Source organism: Dama dama, chromosome 7 (assembly GCF_033118175.1).
Source record: "Dama dama isolate Ldn47 chromosome 7, ASM3311817v1, whole genome shotgun sequence".
NCBI classification, from domain to species: domain Eukaryota; kingdom Metazoa; phylum Chordata; class Mammalia; order Artiodactyla; family Cervidae; genus Dama; species Dama dama.
Window position 1 is genome coordinate 26,637,356 of NC_083687.1, and position 17,415 is coordinate 26,654,770.

At 47.8% G+C, this 17,415-nt stretch overlaps 1 protein-coding gene across 2 annotated transcripts in view; it reads right to left on the bottom strand.

Moving 5' to 3' along the window:
* TRAM2 (translocation associated membrane protein 2) overlaps positions 1 to 17,415 on the bottom strand; it is a 68,614-nt gene that overhangs the window by 30,628 nt on the left and 20,571 nt on the right. The window contains exons 1-2 of one of the 2 annotated variants that reach the window (XM_061146910.1): positions 14,261 to 14,371; positions 2,596 to 2,659 (exon numbers count right to left, since the gene is read on the bottom strand). In XM_061146910.1, coding sequence (XP_061002893.1) covers positions 2,596 to 2,608 — 13 coding nt within the window. In that variant the 5' untranslated portion in view covers positions 2,609 to 2,659; positions 14,261 to 14,371. Of the gene's footprint in view, positions 1 to 2,595; positions 2,660 to 14,260; positions 14,372 to 17,415 lie in introns of those variants that run through there. The other variant, XM_061146909.1, reaches the window with a different exon arrangement.

Below are 17,415 nucleotides of genomic sequence, written 5' to 3' on the forward strand. Positions count from 1 at the left end.
AGCAGGCACACAAATATTTGTCTGGGTTAATCAATTAACTAATTAGTTAAACAAATGAGGGCAGGATAGGAAGTGCCTCCTGCTCAGGAGCTCCGGGTTCTGCCCTGGAGCAGGAAGCCTCGCTTGTTACCCTCGCTGTGAAGATGGGACGCTTTTAGGATACCACTTGTGGCCTAATTTCTCCTGGAAAGTTTCAAACTGAAACAATCAATCCCCTGGTCAGGATCTGGCTTTACAAACAGGCCCTTCCTACAATAAAGCCACGTCCCGCTCACACATGCTTCAACCTCGGTGGTCCCCAGGACTGTACGTTCTCCCAGTAATTAACAAAGCAAGGCTGGGCTAGGATCTGGCAGCCCCTCTAAGTTGACTTGGGCAGAAATGCAATGCAAGTACAGGCACCACCTCTGATAGATGCATGTGTCTTTGTTGCATCTCTTAGTTGCTAAGTCACGTGCAACTGCTGTTGTTTAGTTGCTAAGTCATGTTGGACTCCCTGCAACCCCATGGACGGTAGCCCACCAAGTTCCTCTGTCCATGGAATTTTCCATGCAAGAATACTGGAGTGGGTTGCCATTTCCCTCCCCAGGGGATCTTCTCGAACCAAGGATCGAACCTGTGTCTCCCGCATTACAGACGGATTCTCTACCACTGCACGAGCAGGGAAGCCCCTGGATATCTCTTTATGAATTAATAAACTGGCATTCTGACTTTTTAAAAAGCCTATGCATTTGGGCTTCCCTCATAGCTCAGTTGGTAAAGAATCCGCCTGCAATGCAGGAGACCCTGGTTCAACTCCTGGGTCAGGAAGATCCACTGGAGAAGGAATAGGTTACCCACTCCAGTATTCTTGGGCTTCCCTTGTGGCTCAGCTGGTAAAGAATCCGCCTGCAATGTGGGAGACTGGGTTTGATCCCTGGGTTGGGAAGATCCCCTGGAGAAGGGAAAGGCTACCCACTCCAGTATTCGTGCCTGGAGAATTCCAGGGACTATACAGTCCATGGGGTCGCAAAGAGTCGGACACAACTGAGTGACTTTCAGGAAAAAAAAAACAATGCATTTGATGCTATCTATAAAAAACATGATTTATGGGTCATAAGAATTAGATGCCTGATGGTATTTGGGCAATACATATATAAAACCTTTATAATGTACATACTACTTGGCTCAGAAATTCCAGTAATAGGAATTTACCCAAAAAAAAAAAAAATCATGAATGCAGGAAGTCACAAGAATGTTTACTGTAGCACTATAAAAACTGGAAACTTAAATATCCAACAATGTGTGACTGAATACATAACTGTGGTGATCCTTAATAAGTTTTCTGTAGTTTTTGTAAATGCCTAATTGAATGGAAGAATAATGAATGACACAGGGAAAATGTTCATCATATGCTAACATGAGAAAAGCAGGTTACATGAATCAAGATTACAAAATGCTAACTGTAGTCTTTGGGTGGTAGAGTCATGTATGATTTTTATCTTATGCTTACCTGTATTTTATAAGTTTCCTGTGAGAGTCATATATGTACTTTGGAAAACATTTAAAACTAAATTGTAACCAATCACAGACATAAAAATACTATATACAACTCTACTTACAGGAGGCCCTAGAAGAGTCAAATTTATAACAACAGAAAGTAGAGTGGTCGTGGGCAGGGGTGGGGCAGGGGAGAATGGCGAGTCATTTAAGAGCTTTGCAAGATGAAACAGTTTTGCAAGATGAAACAGTCCTAGAGATGGATGGATAGTGGTGAAGGAACTTCATATCACTGAACTGGTACACTTTAAAATAACTAAGATGCTGAACGATATGTGTATTTTACCACAATTTTTTAAAAAACCAAAATACTTTAAAAAATGTTAAATGCATAAATCATAAGTATAGCTGGGTCCAGAGTTGTCCCAGTTTTTACGATTTTCAAGAGATATGGGTACAGAAGGCCGAATTTGATCCTGGACCACATAGCAAGGAGCAAGATGGTCTGTGTGCCCACCAGGCTGGCATGTGCCTTGGATGAGCTGGCCGTGCCATTTCCTGTCTCTTCCGTCATGAGTATGGTGTTTTCTCCCTCTCCAACCAGCTCTGATTCTAGATGAAGGGCTGAGTAAGCCGTCCCCAGGGTGTGACTTCCCCTAGAGCCTAGCTACAGGGAACGCAGGGGCAGGCGAGTCTGGGAGAGACACCAGTCACATCCTGCAGAGGCCACGGGTTAAGAGGTTTGCCCCCAATAGCCATCAGGTAGCCTCTGGTGGAGCCAGGCCAAGAAAGGAATCTTACCTCCATGTCCAGACAACTCACCTCCTCACTGCAGGATGAGGAAGGAGGACTGGATTCAGGGAAGAACATTTCCCCCTTTATTTACCAGGAGGGCCCCAGTGATGCCCACCCAGTTCCTGGAGGTGGACCTCGGAACCCCAAGTTGGCAGAGCCCCTGGCTGAAGGCTGCACGTGGCCCACACCTTTTCAGCAACAGGAAGTCGAATGCTGAGTCTAGATATCCAAAGTGATCATACATGGCACAGGAAAAGGAAGTTTTCCAAGAACTTCGGGGTTAACAGGGCCCAGAAAGAGAGAGACCAGAGCTTTCCTTACCTGCCGTAGGCATGCTAACATTGTACTGAGGTAAGATAAATAGGAAGGCAGTCTTGGCGGTGACCTGTGAAACAGAGGGAAAAGTTCCAAGTTAGCTTCTTGGCCACATCAAAAAAACCGAAAAACAACCAGCAAAGCCTGCGACCAGTCCTGGAGTCCAAGCCTTTCACATTCTCAGACCCACAGGTCTCTCCGATGAAGGGTTTCACCTGGAGCTGAATGAGCCACGTTTGTTCTTCTCCCCATTTTCTTTAATGACATCCCTCCCAATAACTGCACTGAAAAGAAACGAAACCACCCCAAGTCCTGGATGGTAGCTAGACTTGTGCTCGCTGAGGACAGAATGCGACAAGGTGTGCTCCACCCACTGGCAGGGAGCTCAAAAGCAAAGGACACACATTTGTCTGTGCATCACTCATTCATTCACTCAAGTGTTTATCAAGTTAGTTCTAAGTACCCAGCACCAGTGAAGACAGGAACTAATAGAAGGTCACAGCCTTCCAGAGTTTTCCAGAACTCAGGACCTAGCTGAGGCTCCCCAGCACGCTAACTGCACAGTGGGCGGCAGCCCTCCAAATCTAAACCTGAGCCTCAGAAACAGAGAACTCCAGCTGCTAATTTCACATCTTCTCTACTCGGGGGGGTGGTAGGACACAACACTCCATACTGTTGGTCTGTTTATTTCGAAAGCTGCCTTGTGAATCTCGGTGGTGCTGTGATAAAACTGTGGCTGTCACCTGGGTTATTAACAACCAACGCAGTCCTCCTGCGGTTCAGCCTGCAGAGGAGAGACTGTAAGATGAGGGGATTCGACGCTTGGACTCTAGAACGACTGCCTGGGCTCAGACGTTGCCTCTGCATCTGCCCACCTTGCAACCAGGAGCCACGATCTTACACCTGGATCTCACTTCCCGTGTCTGAACAAGGCAGGGTATTTGTGGTGCCCCAGCTGGTCTGGGGAGGGGGTGGAGGCGGCGATGGCCCAGCTGTCGGCGTCATTTAAAGCTCCCCAGATGTTTCTCGTGTGCTGATGCTTCTGGAGCAGGTGCGGAGGCCAGATGTGGGGTAGCCAGACCCCAGGCCTTTCCCGGCAGGCCCCTGGGCACACCTCATCAGCAGAGTTACTGGTTTTCCTCTAAACAGAAAGATGTGAAGGGTGCCCCGTGGGTGTGGGGGAACACGGGTTTCTGTGGCAGAAACAGCAGGGAGGTGGCTGAAGGATGCCCTACAGCCCCTCAACCAAATGCTGTGTACTAATTCTTAGGGCACAGTCTCCTCCAGTGGTACCCAAGAAACACACTCGCCTTTTAAGCTGGCAGGCTAAAGTGGACCTCTGTGTGGTTCTGGCTGACCAGGACCCCCTGGCCCCTGCCCAATGGCACCAATATTTCCTGAGGAGACACCTCTCCCCAGTTCTGAGTTGTGGTGATGGTGGTCTGGTGACCCCCGTCCTCCTGGAAGGATGGTGGGGGCAGACGCTCTCCCCAGCCCATTGGACACCCTCTCCCGGGGTCTGAATCTTGGGTGGGGATGGAGGAAAACCTGGTCAGTGCCATGTGCCTGCCAGACTCTCCTGCTGCGGTTCCTGAAGCTCTGCCCTGAAGCAGAGACTCACATCAACTGTAGGAACCCCCAGGCGGTCCCTTGAAGTTGGTCAGAGTCCATCCTAAGATGTATCAGAGTCTCACGAGTACAGCGTTGGGGTCCAACCCAGGCTGCATGTTCGAATATCTGGGGGAGCTTCTAGAATCTCGATTCCTGGACCACCCCCAATTAACCCTATCCCTCGGGGGTGTCAGCAACCTACCAGGCTCCCCAAAGCAGGCCAGGTGCAGCCTGGCCTGGGAGCACCTCATGGGAGACCCACCCTCACCAGCCTCACAAAGCACATCTCTCTGGCCAGTTTCTGTCTGTGTCCTCCATAGAATTCATTTCACGTAATCAACTTATGTTTTAGGGTAATTTTTAACTTCAAGAGAAACTCACATACTTTAAAAACTGAAACAATTCAGAAATATGTAAACTAAGAGCTGAATATTCACTCTACATTCTTGGTTTTCCTCTCTCCCCGCTTGTGTGGGATCAGTTTTCTGAGAGCTTTCCTACGCATCTATCCGCTTGGAATTAACTTCATTTTACTCTGACATCATAACTTAGGCTGTGTTTATACCACTTGACACAAGGGATTAAAGAGTGAAGACATTTTAAAAGAGCTACAACTTTTTTTCCCCCCAATTTTTTTTTAATTGAAGTATAGTTGATTTACAATGTAGGGTTAGTTTCTCATGTACAGCACTAGTACATCAGATTCAGTTATACACACATATATTTTTCATATCTTCCACTATGTTTATTACAGGATATTGAATATAGTTCCCTGTGCTATACAGTAGGACCTTACTATTTATTTTGTATATAGTAGTTTGCATCTGCTAATCCCAAACTCTTAATTTATCCCTCCCTGCCCCTCTAGCTTTTCCCTTTGGTAACCATAAATTTGTTTTCCAGGTGTGTATGTTTTGTAAACAAATTTGCTTGTATATTTTAGATTTCACACATAGGCAATATATTCACATATACCAATATTATATGGTATTTGTCTATCTCCTTGACTTACTTCACTTAGTAAAAGAACTTATTAAGTACTGTTTAAATCACTTTCTTAGCTCGGTTAATCAAATGGATATCACAGGAATGTACAGACCAAGGCATGAAAACATTCGGCCAACATGAAAGTATTCAAAGTATGGTGACACAGAATGTGTAGCTTGACATTTTCTTTACTGATGGCAACAGAGAGAATAGGGGCTATATAATAAAAACTTCCTATAAATACTAGGCCTTTTCATTACTATTTCCCATGGGGTCACCCCTAAAGTTTGATGCTGAAAAGTTTGGCCAAATAAAATGGCCTCTCTGTGGAAGTGTAGACAGATGGTCATTTTTTTCTTTTCATTGAAAATAATTTTAGAAAATGACAATAAAGGGCACAAACAAATCGACAGGGATATACAAGTAGAAAATGCAGACAAGATAGAACTAAGAATGCCACTGGCTTCTTTAATTGGTTAAAAGCACAAAGTGTAACAGGGAGAAAGTCTATTTTAAACAAATTAAAAAGCTGTGCTTTTAGACATAGAAAACAAACGTATGGTCACCAAAGGGGAAAGCTGGGGGTGGGGGATAAATTAGGAGTATGGTGTTAGCACTTACAAACAGCAGGATATAAGACAGATAAACAACAAGGACCTACTGTATGGCACAGGGAACTATATTCAATATCCTGTGATAAACCATGATGGAAAAAATATGAAAAATATAATAACCTATAATAGAAAATCTGAAAAAAAAAATATATATATATATATAACTGAATCACTTGGCTGGACACCTGAAATGCCACATTGTAAATCAACTATACTTTAAAGAAAAAGCTGTGCTTCTGTCTCAATTAGCCCCAATACACACATCCACAAAAATGGTATGTGAAGGAATGCTGTCCTACACAAGAAGCTGCACCCTGAATTAAGGGAAACAGCTACTGACACAGGAGTTAACACCCAGAGCATTAGCCTCTAACTGGTGGAAGGGTAATCCCACTTTGCTTTAGGGACGACAGCCATCTGGTATACGGGCTGTACCGATGCCCTTGGCCTGGCCCTACACAGCCAAACAATTCTTGTTACCGCTGCTGTTCTGCACTGTGATCACTGTGATCCCAGCAACGATGGACCACTCACTGCTCCTAGAGGAACACGGGATTAGACTCCTACAGGCCTCTGAGCACATTTCCACCAACTGATCAATACGTAACCTTGGTTTACACGTGTTCCCTTTGAGAGACGCTGCATGGAACACACACTGTTGAAACATGAACCCTGAGCTTGTGGCTTGAGCCTGAAGAAGCTTCTCTAACAAATGTACGTCCTCCGCCAGGCCCATCCCGGCCTCTCCACGCTCAAGACCCTCAGACAGCACCCTGGCACCCCATGTGAGGGCCATTGTAAGCAGCTAAGTCACCAGCGAAAGGCACGGAGATGCAAGACTGTGACAGCAAACAGATGGCAAGAAGGCCACTTGCTCACGGCAGGAGCTGGATCGGGAAGGCAGAGCGTCACCCGGTTCCCCTCCATCCGGGACGTGCTCGTCGAGTGAGCCCCACATCCCACCGTCCTGTGCCCGCCCACAGACACCGCAAAGGCGCCTGGAGACGGGGCGCTGGGGTCACAGGTAGACGTCAGCACGCAGCAGCAGTGCACACGTGAGGCGCAAAGAGTGAGGGTGATCTGGGGTGAACCCGAAAGTTTTTTAACTTTTATTGGGGTGTAATTTATACACCATAAACTTCATCCTTGATAAGCAGCCAGCTTTATAGGGCTTATCTTTCCTTGTTTTTAAACTGTCTCTTCACTGGGATGTAAATTCTATGAAAGGAGGGGTCTTACTTTGATTATCTTCAATCTACTGTTGCAACAGTGCCTAAAAACAGCCTGCCCTGGGCAAGCGCTTGTCCAATGCAGACCTGACTAAGCAGGGGAGGCGTTGCTGTTTTGCCACTTGACCCTCAGCTTGTCCTCTGCCCTCATTGCCCTGTGCGTGTCCCCTCTCTCTCCCTGGGGTCCTTCCCAGTGCTGGGCACGGAGTAGATCTCTCATAAATGCCTATTTGATGAGCGAATACTGCAAGAAGCTATAGTATTTAGTAACCACAGACAAAAGCTTAACAGATGCTCTCTAAACATGATTCTAAGGAAAGGATCTGGGACTCTGCTTAAGGCAAAAAAATCGAGATTCCTGTATTTTTCCATCCCTACGCCCCTGGCCATAACAGCAGAAACCATTTCAAGCCATGCATCCTTGTCTGCAGCAGCCAAGCTTGCTTCCACATGACATGCCTCAGCAAGATAATGTGTTTTCTCTGCTTTGACTACAGAGACTACACCTGAACCACAGAGAGGTCCCCTGTCCACCAAGACCTCACAAGTTTACAAGCAGAAAAAGCAACAATTTGATTTTTTTTAAATGCATTTCAAAAACAAATTTAGGAGACATACAACATGGCACATAAAATAGAATGATGACATAAAATATGAGGAGTGGAGGACCAAAAAACATATATTGAAGGCAAAGAGAAGGAGCAGTGATGAGGCTGATCCACAAAAACTCACTTCAGAAAGTCTCATTGGATTAAGGCCCCCAGAAATCTGGCCCTAAGCTTTCTCAGCGTCATCGTCGGAAGGAAGAAGGATCATCAGCTCCTAGATTGATCACATCCATTAATTAAGAAAGGAAAAAAGACAGCCCCCCAAAAGCAACTCTACTTCTCCAGCACACAAAAAAAGCAACTCTACTTTTCCAGCACAAGAAACTTGAGGTCTTCTGGCACCCCAAAGCTTCACTCCCAACTTCTCCCAACTTCAGACCAAGGACGAAACAGCCAAGAAGCCCCTCTGCGAGCACTGGGTTCATGTAACACAGAGGGCTAAGAAATAGGAACCTACTAAAAATGTCATTCCAATTATTTCCCATCCTTCTAAGGTTGTTTATAGGAAACATTATTGAGCTTAATAGCATTTTCAATGCCAGGCTCAGTGGGTGAAAGTGAAAACATGCTAATATAAAGAAGAATACTAAATTATGTAGGAGGGGCCACCACATATACACACACATAGCTTCACTGAACTTTGAACTCAAGCAGGGCATCAAGCACAAAGGCTGTGACATTGAGCGTGCTTGTGTAGCCATAACAGAACCAAAACTGTTGCACATGCCGTGTTCTATTAGGGGCACATGAATCTGAGCTCTCAGTTGCAATGAGACCAAGGATGCCAGTAAAACAGCTGCCTCCAGCAAAGCATAATGGACTTGGACTCCAGTCCCAGTCCTGCTGTGGGTGTGCGTGACCTCAGGCAAGGCATTTCAGCTCTCTGGACCCCAGTCCACCATGGTGGCAAATGTTAGGGCTTACTCAGAGCGATGCACAGTTCTAAAGGCTTCACAGAAATTATTTCCCGTAATTCTCACAACCACCCTGTGAGGCAGACACTCATAATATTCCCGTTTTACAGATAAGCACAGAAAGGATTAGGTATCAGAATGCATGTCCTGAAAGGTCCTCTCTCCACCTTCGACTCCAAAAAGTTATTTCCTGGTTCTACTTGCCATCAATGCTAAAAACATAGCCTTGGCCTAGCTTGGTGGCTCAGTGATAAAGAATCCGCCTGCCAATGCAGAAGACACAGGTTTGAGCCCTGGTCCGGGAAGATCCCACATGCTTCCGAGCAACTAACCCCGTGCATCACAACTACTGATCCTGCGCTCTAGAGCCTGGGAGCCGCCAATACTGAACTCAAGAGCCCGCACTCCACAGCAGGAGAAGCCACTGCAATGAGAAGCAAGAGGACCGCAACTAGAGAAAATCCTGCACACCAAGAAACAGCCAGCAAGCCAAACGCACACAGACACACACAAATTTAAAAAACAGCTTCATGCTGACAGCTTGCTGAGTGTGTAAAATCTACTACTGTATCTGCTTCGTGAGAAGACGAGGCCCAGGTGTCACCTGTAACCAACAGCAAGAAAACAAGGCCTCTCGGGTCAACCCGCCAGCCCTATGTACCAGGTTCACCTGGGCTTCCCAATGCCCCGATCTGCTCTCTTTCACTGCAAGCTGATGTCTGGACAGCAGAGATAAGAGAGGAGAGACGTGATGAAGGCAGTCTCGCGGCTTTCCGGGTAAGTAGTATTTGACCTTCGGTTTGGTTTATTGTTTATTTCTTGGCCATATCCACGCACTGGTCCTTGAACGGGGCTGCACTGCAGGACTCGCCACCAAGGACAGGAGATGGGAGGGGGCCGGGCCCCCATGTTCACAGGCAGCCCTGCTCCAAATGAAGGTCACCCGTCCAGGGGCTGAACGGCAGTCCATGCAGCCGACCTGGAACCTCTGGGGAGGGATGCTCACGCCTTGCTCCTCAGGAGCACAAGTGAGCCAAGTGACCTATTCCCATCTTTGCCCCAGCCTGCTCTCCGAAGCCACATGATCTCCACTCAGAATTTCCCCAAATTGTTCTTGCATCCTCCTGGCCAGGTGGTGCACAGAAAAAATTCAGACAGAAAAAACATTTAAAACTCACACCCCTCACAGATACAAACTAGTGGTTACCAGAAGGTGGGGGGAAGGGCAATATAGGAGTAGGGGATTAAAAGATACAGTTATGTATAAAATAAGCTACAGGTATATACTGTACAACATGGGGGATATAGCCAATATTTTATAACTATAACCTTTAAAATTGTGAATCAGTATATTGTACACCTGTAAGTTATATGATATTTGTACATCAACTATACTTCAGTTTTTAAAAACTGCAAGAAAAAGTAAATAAGTCTGCTCAACTGGTGAGTGTTTTAATAAGAGTCTTTAAGCCTTTCTCTCCTAGAGTGTTGGCTTCATTGAGTAGCTGGTCACCTGCATGTACCTTAATATGGCTGGGACTCAGTGAAGGAGGTTCGAAGCCCCTCTGCCACTCAATAAAAGGCAGATACAGCTCAGACAAAGATGCTTTTCACACTTGCTTTCTGAAAGTTTCCATCTGGATGAACAGGGGCTGGCAGGGAGGGCCAAGTGCCTGCAGTCAGGGGCAGGTTGCTAATGGTACCGTCCATGTGGCTTTTAGCAACACCTGGAGATTTCAGTTTTCTCACCTGAAAAACTGCCTTGATGTAAGAACAAGGCAAAGCTACTCAAACACACACAACAGATTCTCTACAAGCCTGTGTTCATTGTGCTGAAAAGACTCTCTGTTAACAGTCATGATCATAGTCCTATATCAAATGAAAAAAAAATGACACTGTTTATTTATGAGAAAAACCCATCATCAGAACAGCCATGATACAATGATAGCAGGCTTTAGGACATTCATTGATTCCAAGGTCCAAACTTTATATTGGGATCAAGAGGAATTTAGAAAGGGCCACTTAAACTGTTTCTAAAATTTTGAAGTTGAGCTGTTAATTTTTTTTTGTCCACGCTGAGCGGCTTGCAGGATCTTACTTCTCTGACCAGTGTATGAACCCCAGCCCTTGGCAGTGAAAGAACTGAGTTCTAACCACAGGACAACAAGGGAATTCCCAAGATGAGCTATTCAAAAAAAAAAGAAAGAAAAAAACATACATATGAAAACTGAATTTGAAGTTAATCCAGTACTAAAACACAGAAGGTGGTCTACGGTCAGCTCTTTCCACTTTCTTTACAGCCACAACTGACTGATAACCTTAAGACTGCATGTTGATGCAACCCATGCTTGTACAGAAGGAACTCGACCCGCTATGTGCCTTACAGACAGCCTCAGATAGAATACCTACATCCCGTGTAATTATATTTCTTTTCTGGAGGCCTTAATATATACACACTCTCATCTGCTGCCTCCCAAAAAGAGCCCTGAGCCAATATTTTAAATACTCTTAGTTGATTACATACTTCACCTCCCCTTCATCCCCAGCAGCTCTCCCCTTATCTGGGTGGGTCAGCATACTCAGAAACCATTCCTCACAGAAGCTAAAAACTACATAAAAATAAAGAACCTTGTTGTTGAGTCAGTCAGTTGTGTCCAACTCTTTTGGGACCCAGCAGACTGTGGCCCGCCAGGTTCCTCTGTCCATGGGATTCTCCAGGCAAGAATACGGGAGTGGATTGCCATTTCCTTCTCCAGGGGATCTTTCCAACCAAGGGTCTGACCCTGAGTCTCCTGCACAGGCAGGAGGATTCTTTCCCTCTGAGCCACCCAGGATGCTCAAAGAAAACTTAGTCATTCAAAATTTAAAAATAACAAAATAAGGAAGTGTGTACACAGAATACCTTTCTAGCATGTCAATGTTCTTAAAATGCGCTTCTCTTGCAGGACATGGCAGAGTTCAGATTCTCTGTGGATATTCCCAGAGCACATACATGGGCGAGAACAAACTGTTTTTATGAGCAAAAGCTACCTGTTCAGATGCAGTATCATCTTTAAAATAAAAATCAACACAGAAAAAAGAAAGGGTTGTGGAGTGTAGAATTTTAGGCTCCAAGTGATTTTGGGGGGAGGGTTCAGATTAAGTAACATCTTAGACTTGACTGCAGAAAAGGAACTGTGGCACCAATATATCACTGCGTCCACCGAGCTGCAGTTTCTAGAGAAGCTTTAGCTCCATAAGATGGGACACACAGGGAGGAGGCAATTCTGAAGGCACGCGTGTCTGCAGAAGCCAGTCCCTACTCACTGGCCATCATCACCAGTGGCTGCCAGGGAGAATCAGCCCCAAGGAGCTCGTGGCATTTCCTCCCGTTTGGAGGAAGGGGAAGAATTATTCGGGGGGTGGGACGACCGACCAGGCGGGGCCCAGGTGGATCTGCCTTCATTTAGCTTGTTTACAAGGAAGGAAGGAAAGAGCGGGGTAGACTATGGTCCACGGCCACCCTTTTAAATGATTTTCCACCGTCTGGAAAGTTTCCTACTTAAAACTTTAGCCAGGCGTGGGGAGAGCCAGGCGTGGGGAGCAGAGCTTGCTAGAGAAGGGAACTGGGGAGAGCAATGAAGCGTCTCGGGGCCGTAGACCACGCCTGATTCCCGTGGGAACCCTCGGATTCCTCTCGGGCTCCAGTCGGGCCCATGAAGAGAGGCCCTGACTCAGGCTGTCCACCTCCGCCCACACGTGAACTGAGCGAACCAGGGCAAAAAGGCAAATAAGTGAGCTCTTACAAATCAGCTGTTCCTCTGCAATTGAGGGTGTGCGTTGTCTGTCGTCCTGGTCTCCGCACACCCCTCTCCTACCCACTGAGGGGTGAAGGGCGGGTCCCGACGGGTCCCCTGTGGTGCCACCTAATTGCAGGCAGAGCCTTACCTTGCACACTCAGAGGAAGCTAAGGCCTGCCCGGAGCTCCGCTCTGCGCATCGCACCTCTGAACCGCCGCTCCGTGCCACGCTCACTGCGCATGCGTTATACCCCGCTCTGGGCGGCCCCCAGACTACCCAGCACGTGTCTACACGAAGACCTGCCGAAGACCACCCACAGGAGGGCACCTGAGAGGACTTCATGGATGATGACTTGGTTCAGGTGAATTAAATCAAGGCCATCGAGGTGAATGAAAAACACCTGGCATTCAAACATCCCTTGTGTATTTGCAAATAATATTCACAGGAGGATGTTCCAAATCGTCTTCAAAGTGGAGAAGGAAAACAACATGAAAGGCAAGAGTTCCCAGAAAAATGTGCTACAGACAGACAGAATACACAAGTCTAACCCCCAAGGCACCACTTGAGGTAGACACTACCCACACTCTGCCACAAGAATCCCTCCGTACCCCTAAACCAAATAAACAGAGCCCAGGCAAACACTAATATCTAGGTTACGTGCTATATTCCAAGATTCTCTCTCTCTCTCTCTCACACATACACACACACCCAGATTTAGTGCAAAATCTCACTTTAGTAATTCAAAGCGGTATTTTAAATGAGATCTAAAAATGTGTGGTGCTTTTTCTCTTCCAGGGAGGCCAGCTTCCATCACGGCCTCTCAGCACCCCCAGGAGGCTGCCTGTGACCTCACACAGGTGAAGGCAGCCCGGTAAGAAAACCACACCTCAGAGGGAGAGGTTGGACGGAGGCTGAACTCACGGCGGGTCCTCAAGAGGCAGACAGGCCCTCATCCAACACCCAGTGTGCAAACCCCCAACCACCTGCTGGTGAATCCAGGCCTTGGAGCAAGGGCCAGGGGTGGAACCACGCAACTCTATTTCAGAGGGACACAAGAAGGAACAGGAACCGCTGGGGACACCAGTGACCTTAAGTTTTGATGATCTCCACATAGAGCAATCAACCACACAACAAAGGTGGAAGAGGGGAGGATGCAAACACACAAGCACACACAAATGTTGGGGGGGCGGAGGTCACCTCCCTGCCAAGGCCTCGAGGGGGGACAGTGCTTCAGCCACTGCTCTGCCCCCTCTAAGGCAGGAGCCCAGGCCATGGCCGGCAGAGGGCAGGTCAAAGAGCCAACCTGAGTGTGGTCTCACCCTCTTCCCGGATTGCACCGGGAAAGACTAGGATCGGCCTTCCTGAAAACACCACAGGCCCACTGCACAGTCCTCTGTGACTCCTTAGTGCCTACAAGGAATCAGGCCCCCTCCTGGATCCCAGGACACCCCAGGTGCTACACCTGACCTCTCTAAGGTTTGCCCCCTCAACTCCCAAACACAAGAATACCTCCACCCCACACCCCCACCCCAAACACCATCCCAGGCTGGGAGAGGCACTGCCCAAAGCTGGAGCCCACCCAGATAAACCAGCGTGGAAAAGCTCACAACACAACCTTGTCATTATCAGAGGGTACACACAGCAGTTCAGGAGACCAGAGAGGGGGCTCTGCCTGCCGTGAAGAACTGAAGGGATGGACAGGCCAAAGGCAGTCAGGAAGCAGGTTGCACACACTCAGAGACACCAGAGAAATATGACTCCAGGGAAATGAATGGTCTGCGTGTGGAAAGTGATGAAGCTGGAAGGCTGGCAAGAACCAGGTCCCATGAAGGACCCTCTATGGTGGATATAAAAACTGGACTTTATGCTCCCTGTGGGAGGCTTTAAGCAGGGGAGAACACAATGAGGTCTCCACTGCAGAGAGCATACCTGCTCAGGGGGCAGAGAAGGGCCTGGGAGGCAGGAAGCCAGTTTGGAAGGAAGGATAATGCAGACTTGGATGAAGGTGATGGCCACAGACACAGGTAGCGTGGGTCGTTTTCAGAAGACTCGGTAGCACAGTGAATTCAGATGGAGTATCCAACAGCGATGTTCCCATCTGGTTCAGGAAATGGACAGTGAAACATATTAACTTCAGTAAGATGTGCTTGGTGTTAGAATGGTAATGCGGAATGCTGCGAGGGTGGTGGGATCATCAACTGAGAGAGAAGACAGCTGTGGTCCAGGGCTGGGAGGGGGAGGGGAAGGGGGGGGCTGAGAAGGACCCACAAGAGGGGCAGAAGGAACAGCAGCCAGGGGAGAGGGCATCAGGAGGAGTCTGGGCTCCAGGGAGAACCAGCCAGCCTGGGATGGAGATTCTTGCTGCAGGGGGACGTGGTCTTAACTTTCTTCCTTCTGATGGATCCACAGCAGCTGGAACAGTGCTCAGTACACTCTGGGACCCCAATAAATATTTGCTGAATGAATGAGTGCATGAAGAGTCTATCTGATTTGGGGACAGGAAGGTCATAAAGTCATTATTTGCTGAGTAAAATGTTGCAGAAAAGGAGGTGGCAGAGGCTGGCACGTGGGATGAGCGTGAAACGAAGAAGGGGAGACGGGTCTGGACCACTTGTTCTGGTGGCCAGGAGGTCAGGGAGGGATGGAAGAGTTCCCAAACCTCCGTGTGGTGAGGAGAAGTGACAGGATACACAGAAAAGGGGGGAGCTGGAAGGAATACATCTACTCAAGGGGGATCTCTTGAGGAAATGAGATCCAGGACCACAGAAGAGGGATGGCTGAGGGAGCACCGACCCTGGGCCGCTCCACAAGATTGCTGCTGCCTCTGAAGTTCTAACACTTGTTCAGATCCGAGAAGATGCGCATTCAGTATGCCTTGAACTGATGTAATTCAAGGGGGAAGTCAAGAGGACTGGGGAGGATGTGGTGGGGGAGCAAAATCAAAATTGTAACACCACCTCCACACCATCACGCTCAACAGGGCTGGGAAACGTTTCAGCCTGCCAGTCGCTTCCTCCAGCCCAGCACGGCACTGCCGCGCCGAGGCCATCAGCCCACCTTCAGTCGTGGCCCGAGAGGGAGAGGCAGGGCCGCCTGGATGGACTCACAGGAGGACAGCTGTTCTGCCAGTTCCGGGGGAATTGTTAGGGTGCTGGCCAGAGGACCACCACGAGGCCTCTGACGTCCCATCATTCCATCAGCCTTCACTGTCTCTGGTTGGAGTGATGGGGCTCGGAATCAAAACCCTCAGACATGCAGATAAGGTCTGGCTGCGGCCGGGGTCCCTGTTCTCCATCACAGCCACAGGCAGGATTCTGGGGCCTTCTCCCGGATCTTATAGTGGCCATGCCGGGTTTTCTAACAGCTGGGTCAAGGAAAGCAAGAGAAGTGCGTGTGTGTGTGCGCATGCATATAAAACAGGCTGGTAAGAAAGACACTTTCACTCCCCAGAAACATACCTCTGCTTAGAACTGAAAAATCTGAAAAGTTAAAGAACGTGTAAAACTTAAAATATAAAATCAACCTGTCATTCACAAAATATTTGCTGAGTGCATGCTCTGTGCAAGGCACGATGCTACTGGAGACACAAAAGTGTCTAAGATCCACTTCCTTCCCTCAAAGGCTCAGAGACCAAAACCAGAAGCTACAGGCTGTCAATCCAGTGCAACTCCTTAATTTCAGAAGTGGTAAAACTGACTGCCCTTTACTGAACATTTACTGCCGGCTGGGCCAGGTTAAGGCGTTTTATGTGATTATCTCACTAACCCTCAACAAACCTGTAAGGCACAACAAAGGATGTGTGAGATCTCATTAAGTGCTGGGCCCTGTGGTAAACAGCAAACAGGATCACCCCATTTAACCTTCTGTTGTAGAAACTCCTGCTGCTACTACCACTGCCTCTACTACTCCTTATATGCTCCTACCATGTGCCAGGAATCGCTGTAAACACTTACCAGAAATTATCTCATTTAATCCGCCCACAAGCCCTATTATACAGAACAAGTGAGGCTCAAAAAGTTTAGGAAGCTTGCCCAGAGGCACACGACTAATAAGCCCCAGAAGTGGGACTGGAACCCCAGATCCATCAGACTGTGACGTGTGGACTCTTAGCCACATGCACCCCTGAACAATGAGCCTGAGAACCAACGATGGAGACTCTGTCGCGCGAAGAGTTATTTGTGAGACAACAAGAAAAGATGCCATGAATCAGGCCTTGACGAGACAAAGGACAAGCGGGGACCCTTCTACTATCTGGGGCAGAGACTGTGGCTTTATTCATCTTTGCACCCTGAGGGTCCTTGGGACAAAGGAGCGACTCTGTAAATATCAGCAAGTGCTCTGGGCTTGGAGCCCATGGATCTCCTTGGGGAAGACTCCTGGGAGGGGGTGAGCTCAGCCAGAAAGATGTACAGATTGTGGATAAGTAGAGGGGAGGGGCGAGGGTGAGAAGAGACACAACTGTGCTGAGACAGTGCGGGAGGACCCAGATGGAACCAGCCAGCCTAGCGCATCAGGGAGGCTTTGGTTGTGGCGGGGGGCGGGGTGGGGGGTGGTGGATCTACCGTGTGGGCTGGCTTTGGGGGGATCTACTGTGTGTGGGGCGGCTTTGGGGGCATCTACTGTGTGGGTCGATTCAGATCAACTGAATCCCATGTGTTTCAAACAAGTTAGTCTAAAACAGGAAGAGGAAGGGAAATCTGGCCCTCAGATCCCTTAAAGTTTGCATTCATTCATTCTGGCATTCATTCATTCATTCTGGCATTCATTCATTCATTCTAAAAGCAACCTGGCTCCAAAGTCGACTTTTTGCCTACTGAAGTCATCCATGGGATGCTGTCCATTACCGCATCATGGGCATTTCAACATCTTGCTTCCCCAAAGAGCTAAGCACAGAAGAAAAAATAATTGCCTCCCTCAATTTGGGAGGCAACGCTGTCACATAAAAATCCAAACTCTAACTTCCATACACAAAACTTGACAGACCATCCCACATTTCAGCTTGCCAATTAAATTTTATCAGTTACTTAACGGTCTAGTGAGTCTGAGCTTCTCCACGTGAAACCATCAGGGAAGTAATTTCCTGT